The sequence below is a fragment of the Pelobates fuscus genome, chromosome 4 (genome assembly GCF_036172605.1).
Source record: "Pelobates fuscus isolate aPelFus1 chromosome 4, aPelFus1.pri, whole genome shotgun sequence".
NCBI lineage: Eukaryota > Metazoa > Chordata > Amphibia > Anura > Pelobatidae > Pelobates > Pelobates fuscus.
The window spans coordinates 248,840,358-248,861,511 of NC_086320.1; the positions used below are offsets into that span (position 1 = coordinate 248,840,358).

General features: G+C 41.5%; 1 protein-coding gene across 1 annotated transcript in view; it reads left to right on the top strand.

The window, feature by feature from the left end:
- The window catches only part of COBL (cordon-bleu WH2 repeat protein), a 761,158-nt gene that overhangs the window by 266,043 nt on the left and 473,961 nt on the right, over positions 1–21,154 (top strand). Inside the window, exon 4 of the mRNA XM_063452038.1 lies at positions 7,129–7,339. Within this exon, the coding sequence (XP_063308108.1) occupies positions 7,129–7,339 (211 nt within the window). The remainder of the gene's footprint in view (positions 1–7,128; positions 7,340–21,154) is intronic.

Below are 21,154 nucleotides of genomic sequence, written 5' to 3' on the forward strand. Positions count from 1 at the left end.
ACCCCATCAAAGCTTCACCACCCGCCCGGGGGACCACCACTCTATGCATGAAGAAGCAACATAACGGTGGACCCCGAGCTACAGCTGCAACACGCAGAGAAACAGGCGGCTTAGGTACACGGCAGTACGCTGAGAGCTGGGGCGGACGGGGATACCACACAAGATGCTCCTGCCGCAGATATCGAGCCGACGTCCGTCTCCAGAACGAGACTCCCACAAACCACAGAGATCGGATGCCAAGCCAAGGGATAGGGTGAACCTCCAACAATGTACTACCTGTGGGGAGCATTTCGGGTGCTGCCTCGCATTTATCCCAGTGACTGATGTGTATTAACCCTTGCCTGGACTGTTTATGCTGCTCTGCCGATTCAGTTAAATACCCATGTAGTCCTGTTGGTACCTAGTAGCTCTGAGCCAAGACACATTATCACTATTAATGTCTGGTGTAAATCTTTGATGTCATTAACCTGTCACAACACTGTATGTGCGACCTATACCACAACTGTCAAGCTGTTAACCCTGACTGATAGGCACTATGCTACCCTAGCCTACACTAATCCACTATGAGCACACACAGGGCATACCCCTATCATTACTAGAGCTAAGCTAAGTGTACTGACCAACATGCATATAAATTGCATTGCATGTCCTATTAATATGTTAGTGTGTTAGTTACTCAGTGTCCGACTATAACACATAGCTACATCAATCCTCATGCGTTTTCAGCTACTGACACATCGTGAATCAACCTGTATTTTACTTAAAAAATGTGCACAGTATTTCTTATGCCGCCTTGCAGTCTATTGACGAATGGTCTCATATCGCTATTGTGGTGTGGCAGACCAAATTGTTAATTCATGCACGAAAAAAAAAAAAGAATAAAAAAAAAAAGTATTTAAATGGCTATATGCAGCATTCACTTTGACTTATGCACACGGCTAATCTGTGAGTCTGGGGCAACTAATTGTGGTCTCGGCTGACAGAGGGGGCCCTCGGGTATCTAACAATTCCTGGGGCTCCCTGATTTTAGCAAGTGGCGAGCTGGAGGTAGGCCCAGAATCACAGCAGCTAAGGATGTAAAGGGCTATCTGCAAGCAATGTTCACTTTGAGTCAGGGCCGGGAAATTTCCCAGCGGGCAGCATGGCGCAAATGTAAAGGGCTTGGCCTGCAGTTGTGGGAGGGGCATAGTACCTATATAAACCCCCCCTACTCACCCTCCTCCGTTCCGTACGTTTTCTTAGCGACTCGCATGTCGCTGTTTCCGGCTCCTTACTCCCTCTTCCCTGGTCCTCGTGGCTCCTCGCCTGGCCTGCGGTTTTCCGGCTGCTCATTTCGCCCGCTGTCCTCCTGAGGCTCTGCTCCCTCTCTTGCCGTACGGCGCGGTTGTAAGGGCCTCCGCGGGCATCCTGCTTGCGGTGTTTCTGGTGGGCTGGTAGGGATGTCTCGCAGGTATGCCTCGGCCGTGACTCTGTGAAGGAGGAGGGGGGAGGGAGGAGGGGTCGGCTATGCTGCGGCGCTCCTCGCCTCCGCGTTTTTACTCAGCTTGCTGCGCATTCTTGTTCCGGGTCAAAACTAAGAGCTTTCAGTAAGCTTTCTGAATGTACCATTACTTCCAAATGTTAGCTCGTTTGAAACTGTTTTGTGTCGACAATTTTAGTGACAGTACCGCTTGTATATCTGTCAATCTTTGTGCGGTAATTATATTGACGTGTAATGTATACGACATTACAAACTTGTTGATAAATTTTTCTAGACTTGTCAAAAAAAAAAAAAAAAAAAAAGAGGGCGTTTCTCATTCGAATCTCCTTCCCTACCGTTTCAATACGCGGTCTTAAGCTACGTGGTAACTACTATCAAGCTGTTTTCGGTCACGGGGTTTCACTTCAGGTTTTCGTTTCTTTGCTTGGCAGGGCCGCGTCTGCCTGCCATAACCATGCCGAGTTATTTTCCAGAAGGGGCGTTATGTGATGTTCTGGCCCTTGCGAGACCTGTGGGCTATGCACGCGCATGCGCTTTCTGATCCTATTTTCCCCTGTGTACTCCTACAGCCTGACCGCCTGGACTCCGACGGGCTCACTCTGCCCTCCAGTTACAGGCGGCCCCTACGATTCTCCCTCGTACCCAGCCCCCTTTTATTTCTTTTTTCTTTTTTAATTTCACACAGTACGTCCCCTCTCTCTCTCTCATTCCCCTCCCCTCTTAGTTAGATGTTGCTGGCTGTCAGGGTCCTAGGTGTCCAATAGTGGTAATTTCCCCCTGGCTTCTTCGCCTTAGGTTAGTGGTCCCGCGAGGCCAACACCCATCCTCATACTCGGAGGTACTACGCCCCTCGGGCCAAATCATAGTTAGTCGCCTCGCATGTGGCATAGAGAGGGCCTCACCTGTCACTCCCATTCTATCTTATGATTAACTGTCACCGAGAGGCCGACACCCCGCCACAACGTTCAGTGGCCACGTTATCCCCTCGCGCCAACGCATAGATAGAGCCTCTCACGCCGCTTGGCATCTAGCAGGGCCTCACCTGTCACCAAACCTAGTTTTTAATTGTTTCGCCTTATTGGCATTAGCTAGTGAGCCAGCACACACACACACACACACACACACATTGGGGCTCTTATACACTGGACATTCATTTCCTTTTTCCACCTAACGGACGCCCGCCTGGACTCTGACGTGCTTACTCTGCACTCCAGTTATGGTCGGCCCTATGGTACTTCCTTGTACTCCCCCACCTTTTGATACACAATTCCTCAGTACGTTTTCCTTCTCTCACTCCCTACTCTCCCCTCTTAGTTAGCTGTGGCTGGCTGTCAGGGTCCTAGGTGTCCAATAGTGGTAATTCCCCCCTGGCTTCTTCGCCTTAGGTTAGTGGTCCCGCGAGGCCAACACCCATCCTCATACTCAGAGGTACTACGCCCCTCGGGCCAAATCATAGTTAGTCGCCTCACATGTGGCATAGAGGGGGCCTCACCTGTCACTCCCATTCTATCTTATGATTAACTGTCACCGAGAGGCCAACACCCCGCCACAACATTCAGTGGCCACGTTATCCCCTCGCGCCAACGCATAGATAGAGCCTCTCACGCCGCTTGGCATTTAGCAGGGCCTCACCTGTCACCTAACCTAGATGTAATTGCTTCGCCTTTTGGGCATTGGCTAGTATGCCAGCACGCACACTCACACGCACACTCACACACTTTATCACTCATGCGCACTTTGGGTCGCTTGGGCGCTGTTATTCGTCTCTTTTCTAGCAGGTCTCCACTGCTAGGCGTTGGCGGGGTATTGTCCATCCGGGCTCTCTGGTCTGGTTCCCATCACGCTGTGGTGCTTGTGGCTACTCTGTTCTGTCTTCGCCGCTGTCGTCTATGGGACGTGCCGGATGGCAGTTTGGGGTAACTGGCATCTGCCGCTTTGGCTGGTGCCGATCCAGACTTCCTGCACCTTTCGGGGGCCAACCAGGGGCGGCCAGCCGGGTTAGCTCGTGGTCATCATCTTCCACATCTTTCTTTTTCCACTGCTCGCGGTTCATGTGTTCGGTCCTTCTTCCCCTTTGAGGCTCCTTCTTCGCATATGCCGATACTGTTTCTGTAGCTATGTTGTCTGCTTTTTTGGTTCCTTTTTGCCACCTCTACTTGCATCAACTCTACATATCCGGTACACAACTCCACATGTTGTACTGGTTTACCTTTCATACGCAGGTTCATGTCCTCATGCCAGACTATTTAGCATACTCAAGGCGTTTCAGGTTCCAGAGAATTTCAAATTTACAGATTTCACATCGTCATCCAAGTATCTCTTTCACTATCAGACTTATATGCCTGTCACTACGAACCGGGCATCCACCTTTAATGTAGGACAATAACCGCTTGATCCAAGGAAAATCTGACTGCCATTCTGGGGTCAAGAAGGAATTTTTTCCCAACTTGTTGCAAATTGGCAGCGCTTCAAATTGGGTTTTTCGCCTTCTTTTGGATCAATCGTTTAAACACAACTGTGAGGTAGGCTGTATTTGATGGGCACTAGTCACTTTAAATTTGTAATCTAGTTGTTGAGCCGCTATTCCAACTTACTAAAGTTTCTTGGGTCTCACATACTTTCCCCCAGCCACCACGTCCTCCTTGCAGCATTATCTTAGGAAGTCTCACCTATTCATGCAATCTATTGACCACCTTCTCTCCCCCACATTTAGTCTACCCTAGGGGGACAACACGTTTTTAATATACCTTGCTTCCCCTGGCACAATTAAGAGTGCCGGTTAAAGTGCTGGGCAACTATTTCCTCGCTCGGCATTTATCATGCAATTTGGTTTTGTTGATTGCTCTTAATTTCTGGCCCTTTTTTGCCCTCTTTTATAACAGGCCTACCACGTCGTCGGTTCCGGCACACCTCAACCGACTTATTTCCCTTTTACTTCTATACGGCCTTATTTGCCCCTCACACAAATGTAAAGGGCTTGGCCTGCAGTTGTGGGAGGGGCATAGTACCTATATAAACCCCCCCTACTCACCCTCCTCCGTTCCGTACATTTTCTTAGCGACTCGCATGTCCCCACCCTCCACTCCCTCTATCTATACTTTCATTACACCTCATGGGTGGGCCCTCTTTTATAACAGGCCTACCACGTCGTCGGTTCCGGCACACCTCAACCGACTTATTTCCCTTTTACTTCTATACGGCCTTATTTGCCCCTCACACAATTACAGAGTAACCGGCAGGAGGGCCGACACCCTCCCCTTCTGCCAGTCACAGAATATAGTGTGGCGAGCAGGCAGGCCGCGTGTAGAAGTAAAAAGATACACGCTGATGCTGGGAAGGAAAAAAAACAGAGGGGTCTGAGGAGAAAGAGACAGAGGGTCTAGGAAAGGGGAACAGGAGACACACAGAGGGGCTGAGGAAGGGGAGAATGAGACATACAGAGGAGCTGTGGTGAAAGAGACACACAGAAGTGATGCAGCCTGGCAAAAGAGACTAACAGAAAGGCTGGGGAGGGGGGGGGGGGGGCAAAGGTACTGGGACTAAGAGACATATGAAACGGGTTTGTAATTTAGAGTTCCCTGTAATTTAGAGTTGACCAGTGAGAGAAAGACTTTGTATTAAAGGAACACTATAGTCACCAGAACTTCTACAGTTCAGTTTAGTGGTTCTGGTGTCTATAGCCTATCCCTGTATGCTGAACACTGTAAATGCTGCCTTTTCAGAGCTCCCTAGGAACTTCTCTAGTGACGGCCACTAGAGCTGCTTCCTAGTTCATTGCATGTAGGCGCTGAACGCTCCCCATAGAGATGTATTGATGCAATGCATCTCTATGAGGAGATGCTGATTGGTGCATGTTTTGCCACACATGCGCAATAGCCTCCCTATGGGAATTAAATTGGCGTTGATCATCCAGTTGTCAGCCAAAGTGAAGAGCACACTCTTGTTACTTCAAAATAAGCAGGATACCATATTTTTTTACTGCTGTGCAATAACATACATTCCAATTTCAGTCCAATTATGAAACTTTTCTTAATATGTCAAGGTAGTTGGACTGAAATATTGATTATATGCAAATGCGTATTTGCATACAACAAATCCACTCTTTTGTTTATTTTGAAGCCCTACGAGTGCTTTATTTCACGTTTGAGTGATAGTTTTCAGTTTGAAGGTTTTTTCCCCGCTTTCATATCTGCACACTATGCTGGCGCGATGCATTATGGGGCTGGTATAGAATTTTTTCCAGGGCTGCTTTTTATTCCCAGTCCATCCCTGCTTTGAGTACTGCACACAGCTCATCTGTCAGTCCAGGGTCACAAATCGTCAAATGATACATGGGGCTCCTTGTTAAAATCAGGGATTTAACCCTGCTTTTCCTTTTAACAGACGACAATCTAAACTGTCAAGAGAAATTAAACCCTGCACTGCACAACAGCATAGACCATTGTGTGGTCCTTAGGTGGTTAATATGACAATTTGCAGATGTGATATTTTTTGCAGAGATTGAACAGCATTTGAAACTGGTGCATGTGGGAAGTCAAAGATACTGGATACGGTGACAAGCAGCATGCTCAGTTTACCAAAATTAGATGCTCTTGGGGCTAACTTTACAGATTCAGCTGCCAATTCTTCTCTATCAAGAGGTAGTTTTAAGTATCGTTCCATAAATAATAGAAGGAGCTTAGCTTCACTTAGAATAGACTTTAAGAATTTTTATTTCTATTTTGCCTTCACTGTTTAATCTAGAACCTTGCTTTGCAGGCCATGAAACCACACTCTATAATGCTAAACATTTTAATTGTGCACAGGTTAGAGGCAGCACAACTATGTAGCCGCTGTTTCACTATTTAAACTATTACATAGTTCCACTATGCTTTACACTATTTTAAATGGGAAAATTGAAGAAAAGAAATGTAAACAATTACAAATTGGTACAGGAACAATAAGTTGATGAAGATCTTACTTAAAAGAGCTTACAATGTAAAGGTGTTCAACACAAATAAACATCTAGAGTTGTATATTAAAAAATAGACTCTAGGCAATGTGTTACAAATATTTGCAATACAAAATGTCTATGCATAAATGTGAATTTATGGCTAAATATTTGCATTATCTCAGTGACTACATAAATTAGTTATTTTAATTATACAGCAGAATTTCTTAACTATGCCTGTTTTTGCCATATTTAAAAAATAAGGGTCATACAAAAAAAAAAAAAATTGTTAACTATAATATATCACCTATATCTAATTGAGGAAGCAGTGATCCCGCTTTTGAGCCCATCATTACCTTCCAAATATGGATGGATAGGCAGATGATCATTTCCAGATTAGCTAAGTCACAGAAGTGGGACCTGCTTTACATTCTAGATCCCCTCAAAAGGGTTCACACAAAGCAGAGTGACAGTACCTGCAGTCTCTTTTGCACAATTTAGCTTCAAGATGCAATTGTTTTTCTTTTTGTTGTTGTTGGTGACACAATCATTATTAAAAATACATTTGAGATGTTGTATAATACAAAGACATCACCTTTTGAGGTTATCCTAACAGCAGTATAGTGGGAAGGATGGTTGTAATGTTATTTTAAAGGAATGTTAATATAATATACTGTCATTATCTGAACTAACAGGTTTTCAATATTATTGTTTTTAGCAAAGCAGTTATGGACCTCTTGGTTGAAATCTGCAGCCAATATCACTTAAATCCTGCCCATCATTCACTGGAGATGAAGTGTGGAACATCACAGCAATCCTCCACGTTAAAGCCAAACACTCTTATAGGAACATTAGATGCACAAACATTGTACCTGAAAGAGAAAGTCCCAGAAGTGAAAATCAAGAAGCCTCCTCCTCGGGTTCCTGAGGTTAGTGTTTAAATAAAATAAAATATTTGCAAACAGATTTTTTACAATTATTATTATTATTTTATCTATATAGCACCAGCAAATTCCATAGCGCTGTACAATGGGATATACATATATCGTATGATTTCCATATCACCATCCCATATTCTATGGTAACAAAACATTAGTATTGCTAATTTAAATAAACACTACCTTTCCATAAAAAAAATAGAAAGAGAGAAACTTTATCACCTTTAAATTTTCATTTGAACATACAAACCTACTAGCTACATTCAGTGGCAGAACTAATGTAGTGAGGGCTCTGGTGCAAGAATTGGGGCCCCTCTGGCGTAATAGTGACGAAAAGATAGATCCCCATCTGTCATACAATTCTCACAATGCTATGGCAGCTGGAGATCTACCATTTTCCCATCCTTGTAGGGTTGTATGTGAGCAGTGTTTGTGAGTTTGAATATAATCATGTTTATGTATAGAGTATTGTCAGGATATTTTTATCGGCAGACATTTTGTGCTAAAATAGAAATTAAAAGTGTATATTGTCAGAGTCACTCAGAACAGAGAAGACTCTATTTTGCTATTTTCAGGCTAACAAAGAGACACATACCGTAATTGCCTTTTGTAACTAAACACTAGCCTGAGCTAAGGAATGTATTATATAAACAAGCCAAGTGATAAGAATGAGGCAAGGGGATTGAATGCTATGTCTAAGTGTTAATGGAATAGAAATAATTCTAAACACAGACATTAGTGACAGAGAAGATTAAGTAATTAATATTACTTTCTAAATTTTACAAGGTCCCATTGTAAAGTAAAGGTGAAATTAAGTTTATAACTGTCAATTTTAGAAATTACAACAGGAATTGTCGACGCACTGTCTGGAGAAAATCCAAAGAAACGCTTTGAACTAACAGCAAATTTAAGTCATAGGTAGTCATATAGATAAGCCAAATGATGTCAAAAACGTCATCAGGAAAAGTTAACTGTTTCCTGGATAGGAAGGTTTAGTGAGGCGAGACTGCCCTCTATGGACCAAATACCTAAATTGTAATCTGCAGGTTGACCAGACCTTCAGTTTCCTATTGGCCTTATCAAGTAATGACGTACAGAGAGTCTGGCCCTTTAAAAGTTAGGACAAAGGGAAGAGATAGTTAGTTGAAGTGAGAGGAGAAGTCGGAGTTGGAGTTTGGGCTTTCAGGTTCGGACATGCAGAGAGATCCATGACAGATATTCACTCTTGGACACAACTCAAGAAACATTCCTTGACACTTAGCTACCTAAGAACATCTGATGAGAACATCTACTTAACTGGTAATTATGCTGGTTTTATTTAATTAATCTAAATTAATTAAAAATCTAATCACATGATATATGACTGGATAAATCACGGTTAGATTTCAATATTTAGAAATCTTAGTTAACTAAAGAATATATAGTTATAAAAATTCCATTCTGCAGGTGGAATTAAGAATAATTCTATATTGATGTCATATTATCACGTGTTAGCATACCGCTGTTTTTATCCAGGTGTATTGATTTGCTCTAAATAAGATAAGATATCTTTTTAGGCAAATTAAAATTAGGCTTATAGAATCTGGTAGATTACTCTTATTGGATGGTTCCAGGAAATGATTAATGAGCTGGTTTAAATGTTATTTTATTTAAAAATTACATAAGAATAGGATATTAAATGCCTAGGAGGATCTAGCCAGCATTGAAAGGGTTACTCAGTTAACTGTTAGACTCTTCGCTGCACTGTGTGAAGTTTTACTTTCTGTCTGTACCCCCATACATCTTGTCTTGACAGTTGATGCTGTAGATTTTTACCGTGTTAGCCATTGGAACGTGTTTTAACATAGCCATTGTATTGCATACTCATGTTATATTAAATATTCACTGATTATTATCATGCATGCTGCCTAATATTATTATTTTATTTGTCACAATAAATTCTATATATTTTTATAACAAATTGTGATTTTATTTGTATGGAATACATTTCACTTACATGATAACGATATCTAAGATCTGAGAGAATTGAAATAGTGGGCGATTCTCGACTGTTTAATATTATCATCACATAAATATCCACACAGTATGTGTGTGCATGTAGGGATGTATTTGTATGTACTCTTGTCATTGGAATGCAGCGGTGTATTTGTGTGTAATGTTTGCATTTGAATGCAGGGGTGTGTTTGTAAGTAGGGTTGGCTTTTAAATGCAGGTATGCTTGCAAAGAATATTAGGGTTTTAATATAGGGGTTTATTTCTATGTAATGTTTGCATTTGAGTGCAATACTGTGTTTGCTTTTAAATGTGGATGTACAATTGTGTGTAGTATTGGTGTTTGAGTGAAAGGGTGTGTTTGTATATAATTTTGGAATTTGAGTGCAGGTGTTAGTATGCAATGTTTGCTTGATTACACAGGTGTATTTACATGATGTATTGGTGTTTGCTGGGATGTATGCACATACACTACCACATACATCAATATACACAGGTATACATACACATTAACACACAGATACACACACTCATATACACACTGACACATGCACACACATATGCACACATTGACACACAGATACACACTGGCACACACACACACTGACACATGACATAAACACACTTAGATACAATCACTGGCACACACACATAATGGCACACACACTCAGATACACTGACACATACACACAGTGTCACACAGATACACACACATTGATATGAACATACACATATACAAACACTCAGATACACACATATATATGTCTTAATTTATTTCTGCGCCCCCCCCCCCCCCCCAGTTAGCTTACCTTCATCTTGTAGGTGGGTGGCTTAATTAAGGTGCTGCCTGAGGCTGATGTGTGGCAGCAGCTCACTCGTTTCCCCCCCTGCTGTGTTTCCTCTCCTTTTTGGTGTGCTCTCCTTATATTTGGGAGCTTGTGACAGGGTGTCACTTGCTCCCAGTGTCGACATCACAGGGGCCCGGTCAGGCTCTTAAAGTACTGTGGCACCCAACTGGGCTGCTGTCGATCAATATCCATGGCGCTGGGCTGGGCCCCCCTAAGCACTCTAGTCCCCGGACTCCGGAGATGGCCCACCCCTGTCCAGAGGGCCCATTTCCAGGTATGAACAGTTTGGCAGCAACTTAATGGTGGAGCTGCTGCTGCTGCCCCCCCCCCCCCCCCCCCCCCTAGCTCTCTGGACCCTGGAGCTGGCTATGTCATTTCAACAGTCAATGCTGGATTAATATAAGAGCTGGTAGAACTGAAGCGTGTTCCAGTCAATGCTGGATTAATATAAGAGCTGGTAGAACTGAAGTTAGTATGGGGAGAAGAAATGAGTCCATGTCAGCGTGTCTTTATTTTTCCCCGGTCAGCACATGCAGTGACTGGGAAAGAAATATAATTGGTCAAACCTCCAGTAATGACTACTCCATGAGAGAAGTGGATGGGATTCCATGCTGTACAAGAATAACAGGACTGGCACATTGTCTTATACTCTGTTTTGTGCCATTCTTACCCTTCTCTAGCTTCAACTCCTCTTCTGCTCTGTCTGTAGTAGTGATGCAAGGCAGCTGAGCAGTACAGAGGAAAACATAGAATTGAATACCCTTACAGAAACAACCTCCTCCCCCCTTACTTCAAGCACTTGACTACTATGTTTATGCACATAGGAAAGGGTGCTAAAAATGGCATTTTATTTAAACTTGCATCATGTATGATATAGATAAAGGAGGGCAATGTAGATGGAGAAAGTTGGTATACAGAGCACAGCAATGAGGCATCATTGGGGTCAGAGGAGAAGAAAAAGTTCCAAATTCCCAATGGGATATAGGGAAAGCTACCAGGGAACATAAGTCAATAGTTGGTCAAAGTAAGCAATATAGTAGGGGACAGAATGAAGAAAAAATAGTGAGCAGAAGTTTACATAGTTACATAATTACATAGACTGAAAAGAGACATGTGTTCATGAAGTTAAGCCTTTTTTTTTTTTATCCAAAAGAAGGCAGAAATACCCAATTTGAAGTACTTCCAATTTTGCAACAAACTAAGAAAAAAATCCTTCTTGACCCCAGAATTGCAGTCAGATTTATCCTTGGATGAAGAAACTGGTACCCTACAGTCAAAATATTATGTCATCTAATATTATGATTTTGCAAGTTTGCATCTAGTTGCTATTTAAACATCTGTACAGACTGATAAAACCACGTCTTCGGGCAGAGAATTCCACATCCTTTTTGTTCTTATGGTAAAAAAAAACCTTTCCTTTGCCTTGGACTAAATCTTCTTTCTTTCAGTCTAAATGCATGACCTCGTGTTTGTGTATATATTTCCAGACAATGCTTTTTATTTTGTATAATGTAATCATATCCACTCTGAGGAGCCATTTTACTAAACTAACGATGTTTAAATTTGTTAGGAGTTAAGGGATGCTAAGAACACATGCAAAGAAAATTTGCAGAATAGGGAAAAAGAAGACCAGAGGAAAGGGTGGGATGGACAGGTAACAGAAGAGTGGAAGAAAGGGATACAAACGGGGAACTTAAAGGGACACTCCAGGCACCCAGACCACTACTGCCCATTGGAGTGGTCTGGGTGCCAACTCCCACTACCCTTAACTCTGTAAGTGTAATTATTGCAGTTTTTTATAAAATGCAATAATTACCTTGCAGGGTTAACTCCTCCTCTAGTGGCTGTCTACTAGACAGCCACTAGAGGTCACATCCGTGTCTATAGCACAGGTCTGTGCTAGGGTGTCGCTGGACGTACTCACGCTGTGTGAGCACCTCCAGCGTCGCTCAATTCCCCATAGGAAAACATTGAAAAGCATTTGCAATGCTTTCCTATGGAGAGTTCTAATGCACGTGTGCGGCATTGCCGCGCATGTGCATTAGGTCTCCTCAGCCGGCGGGCGGGATCAGTCTCGCCCAATGGCTGACGTAAGGAAGAGGAGCAGCGGCGCGCAGAAACCACCGCCGAAGGACACGGCGGGGTTCTCAGGTAAGTGACTGAAGGGGTTTTCACCCCTTCAGCAACTGGGGATGGGGGTGGGAGGGAGAGGGGACCTGCAGTGCCAGGAAAACAGATTGTTTTCCTGGCACTGGAGTGTCCCTTTAAGTGAGTGAGGCCTGAGATCAGAAATGTCAAATTCATTTGAAAAACTGATGTTTTTTTTTTGTTTTTTTTTCAGAACCACCATCCATGAGCATTATATTTTTGCAAGAATCCATCCAGTTGGTGTTTAACCCCTTAATGACCACACTTCTGGAATAAAAGGGAATCATGACATGTCACACATGTCATGTGTCCTTAAGGGGTTAAACATATGTACAGACTCTAATAAAACCACCTGTTTAGTAAGAGAATTGTACATCCTTATTGTTCTTGCTATATGTGACGAAACCAACCTCTCCACTGGGCATTGGAGAAGCCTGTTTGCCCGCCTCCTACCTTTGGACTATGGCCCTGGGAGATTGGGCCCTTTAAAAACAGTGTTCGGCCCGAACAGAGTGCATGTCACTCATTCTGGCCCTTACTTACTGTGGGAGAAGGATTGGCACTTTTTATATGGCACTTCGGGTGCTGCCGAAGTAGGCGAAGTTACCGAAGTTGTCGAAGTCGTCGAAGTGACCGGCATCGGACAAAGGACCACGTGGTGGCGGCGGCCAATTTAACGTCGAACACCGCCGACCCTTACCATCACCTCCGCTTCGACACTTCGACTAAAGTCGAAGTACCGGCAACACTTCGAACGGGACTTAGCCGTTTTTTATGCAGGAATTGACCGACCGCACAGCCCAAATCCATGGAACTGTTTTGGGCAAGAAAATGTGCTTGCGGTCGGTCATAAAAGGACTTCCGTGTAACTTTTTATCTACTGGAGGGATTTGTATGATTTTTGAGAATGTTTATGTTTAAAGTATGCTGAGTCTGAATATGTCATTTATGGAGATTGGATGTATGGTTTTAGAGTTATGAAAGTTGGGTAAAAAGTATGTTTTAACTGTATGTATAATTGGGTTTCCTCTCAGGATAAGGGGAGGGAATATGTGGGATGTAACTGTGATATGATTAGTTATTTTATCCCTCCCTGTGTGCGTTCCTGTATTTGCAACAACTGTAATAAAAGCCAGACTGGGTGTGCTAGCACCTCAGATCATCTTGGACCTTCATGAAGTTTCGGCTCATGTTTGGGGGATTCGAGAACTACACTCTGGGGATTGCTATAATCACTATACTCCCCAGGGTATAATCACTAAGCTATGCTAAGAGCTTGTTTTTGTTCCTGCTCTCTGTAATTCGGAGAGGTCCACCTACTGGAAGCTGGACCCTGGTCTTGGGCCCAGAGTGGGTGGAGACGGTGAGACCCCAACCAAGCTGCAGCGTTTCGTGGGGTCTGCAGTGGTTATGGTGTCGGGCAGAGTGCTTGGAGTCCTCGGAAAGCACTAGGAGCATCCGTCAGCGGAGGGTAACCGGTCGGGGTGCCAGCGGTTCCGTTACACTATAAAAAGCCCTCTCATTTACTAAATCGGTTTCCTTCTTCTCCAAATGTGTGCTCTTGTGTCCTTGCTATAGTCCTGTTTGTGAATAAAGTAACAGCATTGTAGAGGATATGATAGCATTATACAAATATATTCGGGCTAATATAAACCATTGCCCATCAATACCTCTGAGGTGCTGTTTAACTGAACTAAGCAGATTTAAATTTGTTAACATTTCTTCATAACTAAAATCTTCCATTTCTCTTATTAATTTTGGTGCTCGCCTCTGCATTTCTCTAGTGCCATATTCTCCTTCTTTCGAACAGGTGCCCAGACCCCCTTCAATATTGTTAATCAGCAATGTTGCAATTTGCTACTCTAGATCTCCAATCCAAGCCATTTGCTTGCTCCTGTCACAGAAGTATGGACCCTGGAATGGTTCTTCCAAGCATACATACATGTTACAAGATTTGCACTGAGTCAAATGTGCAATCTTACTATCACTCACATTTTCCTAGAAAGAACAAAAACAATAAGCATACATTAATGCATTTTTAAATGGTTATTGAATTGCATTTATATACGAAAAGCTATCTAGTTTGTTTTTGTTGGGTTTTTTAAAACTTATTTTATGTAACTAGTGTGCACCATATATTTATGTGTTTTTTTTAAATTGGATATTTGGAGTTAAAATTTTCTATGACAAATTAGAAGGTTGAATTTGTTTGCATTTGACACACAGATCATGGCACAATCATCAATGCATTCAGCTTCCACCCCTCCTAACTTGAAAAATTCTATCTCCTGGTCATAAACTCCAACGTTAAATGTTCATTGAAGATTGAAGCTATAAATGGATGTTTCTTGCAAAGAAGGTGTCACGAATGCACCCTACTTCAAGAGTGTGCGTGATGTAGTTGTGGTGGTGAAAGGGTTAAAGTTCACTATTTGTCTCCAATAGACTGGACATAATGATTAAATCCCACTTAAAACCATCCACACTTGAGCATAATTATATAAATATTACTATTTTAACGCTGCCTCCACCAAGACAATTTCAACACAGTTTGCAAATAAGAGTCCAAGGGATCTCCAGATCTCTGTACATCACTAAGAATTGCAGGTATCTCATCAGCAGTATTTGAGGCATCACTTTGCATTGCTTGTTGCATATCATAGTCTACCAGGGCTTGTAATAGCTCCTCTTTTGTTTTTCCCTGACAGGGAATAGATCTCTCCTGGCAAAGCTGGTATAGCACTGCCATGGACTGCGCCTGGCACTCCATTTAGTAAATAAGAGATAGCAAAGAACAAATAAAGAAGGGGGGACTGTTGAGGTGTAAATATATTCAGCCTTTGGAAATTCAGACACAATTTCTTTTACAGCATGGATTAACACACAAATCCAGCAACACTAAAATCTGGTACAAAGAAATTTAAAAAATATTTTAGTTATCCCACCGCTATGCCACCATTTTGTCACGAATGCACCCTACTTCAAGAGTGTGCGTGATGTAGTTGTGGGGGTGTAAGGGTTAAAGTTCACTATTTGTCTGCACTGGACCGGAAAAAATGATAAAATCTCACTTAACACCACCCACACTTAAGCATAATAATATAAATATTACTATTTTAATGCTGCCACCACCAAGACAATTTTTAAACGGGGTGCTTCGGCCCCCCAGATAAATCAATAATAAAACCCCACCAAATACAAATTAGCACAATATTCAAGGAATTGCAAAAATACTCATTAGTCTCTTCAGGTAACATGATTCTTTACCAGACAAAGGCAGAACTTAATAAAGAAATATTTATTAAAAAATAGTCACAGTGCATACAAAAATATAGATGACCATCAAAATTATTTACACCATTAACAGATAAAAACAAAAGGGATAAAATAACAGAAAGTCCTAATCACTTACGCTTTTCAAAGTGAAACTTCTGCCCCAGGGGGTCTCTGGTAGGAGAGATGGTGACTCACTTAGAATTAGATTCTGGCCCCTCAAGATATACCCTGTGGGTTCCCACACCTCACCCAAAGGTGGCGTTAAGGCGTATCTATAGAGACACTAAGTGACCACCCCCTTGTGTCCAGACCTACATGAATTCAAATGGAAACATTTGGTTCTATCTTCTCTTATGTACCTGCCACAAAAATAATAATTCCATTTCCGAATTTATTATTTTTCCATTCCATATATATGTCACACACCTGACTTGTGACACATATGGCGGACATCCCAATCCCTTCCCTTATGGTTAAGTTATACCACTCATGTTTGGGCTTGTTTAGAAGATGGCGCTTGTCACAGTCCAAATATAACACAAATTATTATTCTGTGGGTAAATATGAATGTTTTTTTCCTTTGGATATGATATTAGCCATTAACATATAAAAGAGATTGACTCAGATTGACTCATCAATTAAGAGGTACAGACCATATACCTGAAGCCAAATATTCAGGCTTTTCAAGTGTAGAATTTCACACCTTGCATAGCCTTTGATTAATCGCAGGATTCATCCATATGGTAAAACCCTTTTCACATAAAACAAGCAATCCTTGTGAAGGTTGTGCAGTGTGTGTCTGTAGGGGATCTAGTGTGTGTAAAAGATCCATAGTGTCTATATTGGATATACGTTATGTGTAAGGGATGTTCTGTGTGTGTCAGGAATGTACTGTGTGTGAGTGGTGCAATGTGTTTTAGGAGATCCAGTGTTTGTGAGAGGCTGGGTGTGTGTCGGGACCTGTATTGTGTGTGTGTGCAAGGTGTGTGGGGGGGGGGGGACGGGTGAGAGGGTGCAATTTAATAACTAAATAAATATGTCTAAAAAGCTTTGTTTTTGTTTTGTTTTTTTCATTTTATTCATTTTTTTATAAATGGAAAAATAAATGACATATTCTCCCTTCCTTTCTTACCTTTGGCCAGGGAGGGTGCAGGCAGAAATCCCTCTTTTTGTGAGCTTGGGTACTGTTCTGTGCTGGAGCCTTGCCATGGTAATCCACAACAACGCTCCGAACTGCGGAACTCACGTAAGGAATAGTTTGTGCAGAAAGGTGCAGATTGCAGCCTCCCTCCTCCTACCTTATCCAGCCTATCCCCCCACCATCCACGAATATAAGAAGCATGCTCTTCATGGGGCTGCAGGGAAGATCCCTTAAACTCCCCCACCGACCACGGCCCATGGCCATCGCAGTCCACTTGGCATTTGCTCTGTTTGCTCAGTGGCCAGTGCTGGCCTGACTTGCACTTAAATGTCAGTTGCAACAGCTCTGACCATTTTTCTAGTTTACCTAAATCATTTGCCATTTGGCTTATCGCTCCTGGAATATCAACCCTGTTGCAAATTGTGATGGACCGACTGGCACCCTGACTGGGTGCCTCCACCAATAGCTGTTTCCCAGTAGCCTGGAAACTATAAGTACCTCACTGGACACCATAAGCACCGTAGCCCCTTAGCTGCTGCAGCCTGATCTATTATTTTAGTTACGCAATCAAAAAAAAGTGTACAATTAGTTTGACATTATCTCCCTGACATCTCTAATCATGAAATCCATGTAATTTTAGATGTTCAAAAATCCTATCCTTTAACATGGTTTCCATTACTTTCCCCACTACTGAAGTAAGTCATTATACCTTTCCTACAAATTATCACAACATTTGCTAATTTCCAATCTTCTGGGAATACTCCCGTTAACAATGGTTAAAACAAATCTGTTAATGGTCTTGCTAGTACTTCACTAAGTCTTCTAATAACTTTGAGTGAACCGCATCCAGGCCCCATCAACTTATATGTCTTTACTTTAGACACCTGAAATAGAACCACTTCCTCTATAAACTCACATGTAACAAATGACCCAATCGTTTAATTTGTAAATGCTGAACAAAAATATTAATTAAGGCAGTCGCTAGACCTTAATCCTTATCTACATACCTTCCTTCTTTTTGTTTTAGTCTAACTAATCCTTGCTTTACTTTCCTTTTCTCATTTATGTATCCAAAAAATGTTTTATCCCTCATTTTTACTGACTGGGCTACTTTCTCTTCTGCCTGTGCTTTGGAAGCTCTTATAACTTGCTTTGCCTCTTTCTCTTATAGATCTGTCTACCTTTCTCACTTTTGTTTTATAACTGCTATATGCTAACTTAGTTTTTTAGTATTTTGGTCACTTCTGCAGAGAACCACAGTGCTTTACTTAAATTTGTTGTTCTTACTGATAAACCTAACACAATTTTCAGTTGCCTTCTGTTGCCTTCTTTTAAATAAGCCAGTTTCTCCTGGACTCCATTTAAAACACTACAGCTCCTTTATGCATATTCTAATTTTAGAAAAGTCTGTTTTTATAAAATCTAAAACTTTGTGTTTGTGTAATGTGACTCAGTCACGGTGCTCATATTAAACCACACCGACTTGTGATCACTAGATCCTAAACTTTCACCAATGGTAGTATCTGACACCAAATTTCCATTTGTTAATACTAAATCTAGTATGGCCTTCTTTCAAGTTGGCTCTTCAACAACTTATTTTAGCGATAATCTGAGTAGGGAGTTTAGAATATGTATACTCCTGGCCTAAGCAGCTATTTTGGTTTTCCAGTTTACATCAGGAAGATTAAGGTCACCCATGATAATGAATTCCCCCGTCAATGTCATATTAGTTATCTCCTCAACTAGTAGATTATTACAAGTTATATAGTTACATAGCTGAAAAGAGACTTGCGTCCATCAAGTTCAGCCTTCCTCACATAAGCTTTTGCTATTGATCCAAAAGAAGGCAAAACATCCTAGTTTGAAGCACTTCCAATTTTGCAACAAACTAGGAACAAAAACCCTTCTTGACCCCAAAATAGCAGGCAGATGTCCCCTTGGATCAAGCAGCTATTACCCCACTAATTAGATATTATATGCCTGTATGTTATGTTTTTGCAAGTATTTATCCAATTACATTTTAAACATCTGAATGGGCTCTGATAAAACCTTCTCTTCAGGCAGAGAATTCCATATCCTTATTGCTCTTACTGTAAAAAAAAACATTTTCTTTGCCTTAGATGAAATTAAATCTCCTTTCTTCCAGCCTAAATTCTTATTATTATTATTTCATTATTTATATAGCGCCAACAAATTCCGTAGTGCTATGTATAGCACTGTTTATGAATAGATTTCTAGATAATGGTTTGTACTGGCCCAGAAGATATTTGTATAATGTTATCATATCCCCTCTGAAGCGCCGTTTTTCCAAACTAAAGAAATTTAAATGTTTTAACCTTTCTTCGGAACTAAAGTGCTCCATTCTTTTTATCAATGCTCGTCTCTGCACTTTTTCTAGTGCCATGATATCCTTATTTAGAACAGGTGCCCAAAATTTCACAGCATATTCAAGGTGTGGTCTTACCAGCGATTTATAAAGAGGCAAAATTATATTTTCATACAGAGAATGTATGCCCCTATTTATACATGACAAAACATTACTGGCCTTAGCAACTGCAGATTGACATTGCATATTGCTGCCTAATTTGTTGTCTATAACAATTCCCAAATCCTTCTTGTGTGTGGTTATCCCTAATTCACGACTATTTAGGGTGTAAGTTGCTTGTACTTTTTAGGGTGTAAGTTGCTTGTTGCACCCTGAAGTGCATAATTCTTCATTTCTCTTCGTTACATTTCAGCTGCCATTTTAGTGCCCAGTCCCCCAATCTATTCAAATCCCTCTGCAGCAAAGCAATATCCTGCTCACATTTTATAACTTTACAAAGTTTTGTGTCATCTGCAAACACTGAAACATGGCTTCCAATGCCTATTTCAAGATCATTTATAAATATGTTAAATAGAAGTGGTCCCAAAACAGAACCCTGAGGCACACCACTTATGTCCAGCCTGAAAATGTACCATTAATGACAACGGGTTGTACTCTATCCTTAAGCCAATGTTCTACCCAAGAACAAGAATAATCATCTAGACTAATTTCTTTTAGTTTGAAGACTAACCTATTCTGAACCATATCAAATGATTTGGCAAAATCCAAGTAGATCACATCCACTGCAACACCCTTATCTATACTTCTACTTACTTTTTTTGTAGAATGCAATTAGGTTAGTTTGACATGACCTATGCTTCATAAAACCATGCTGATTATTGCTAATAACAAAGTTCTTCCCAATGAATTCCTGAATATTATCTCTTAACAGCCCTTCAAATATTTTCCCAGTCTCAGAAGTTAAGCTCACAGCTCTATAATTTCCAGGCAAGGATTTTGAACCCTTTATAAATATAGGATCAACATCTGCCTTCCTCCACTTCTTTGGTACAATACCTGAAACAAAAGAATCTTGACAAATTAAATACAGAGGTTCACTTATTTCCCCACTTAGCTCATTAAGTACTTGTGGGTGAATACTGTCAGGCCCCAGAGCTTGTCTTGAGTTATCCAATCACAAGCTATCTGCAAGTTTTTTTGCAGCAAACATTTGCATATCTCTTGTCATAGGATCCTCATTAATATATACTGAAGAAAAAGTTATTATCTAACTCTTTTACTTGTCCAAGGGAATACCAAATTCTAACATAACCTAAATTAACTCTATATTTACCCCATTAACTTGTATTCGATTAGGGTTACAAACTTACCTGTAACCGGCACCTGCGCCACTACTCTCCTCAGACGAGGCCCAAACACTCCATGTGGCCGCGCAGCCTGAATAGTATACTCACCTTTGGTGTCGCAAACGGCTCCCTCTGCTGGTTTACAGGTCTACAGCTCCTTAAATAAAATTATTCCCATGACGTGATGCCCTAAAAGGGACCGCGTTGTCTAGGCGACCCCATGTGGGGTCGCAAAGATGACGTGGACCAATGGGTACTCTTCTGAACCTAGTTTAGGCCTGTTCTATCCCTTACTCATTGCCCTATCGTGGTTTCTGTCCTGATACACGTTATTGCCATATATATAAGTCTCTCTTGTTGTATTCCTGTAATTGACCTCGGCTCGTATTTGACTTGGGATTTCTGGTACCCTGAACAGGGATTTGTATTTTGACTTGGGATTTTTGGTATCCTGACCCGGCTTTGTATTTGATTTGTGATTTCTGGTATCCTGACTCGGCTTCATATTTGACTTGTGATTTTCTGGTATCCTGATCTGGATTTGTATATACTCTGTGTATTTCTGTATTCCTCACCTTGGCTTACCCCGACTTTGCTTCTTGATGTTTTAATACATTAAGTTCAGCCATTCAAAGGCTCGATAATACGTCTTTCGGATCCACCTTTTGTGGGTTTTCACTTTCCTGCGTACTGGGGTAAGACTCCCATGACAGTTAGATTTTATGCTAT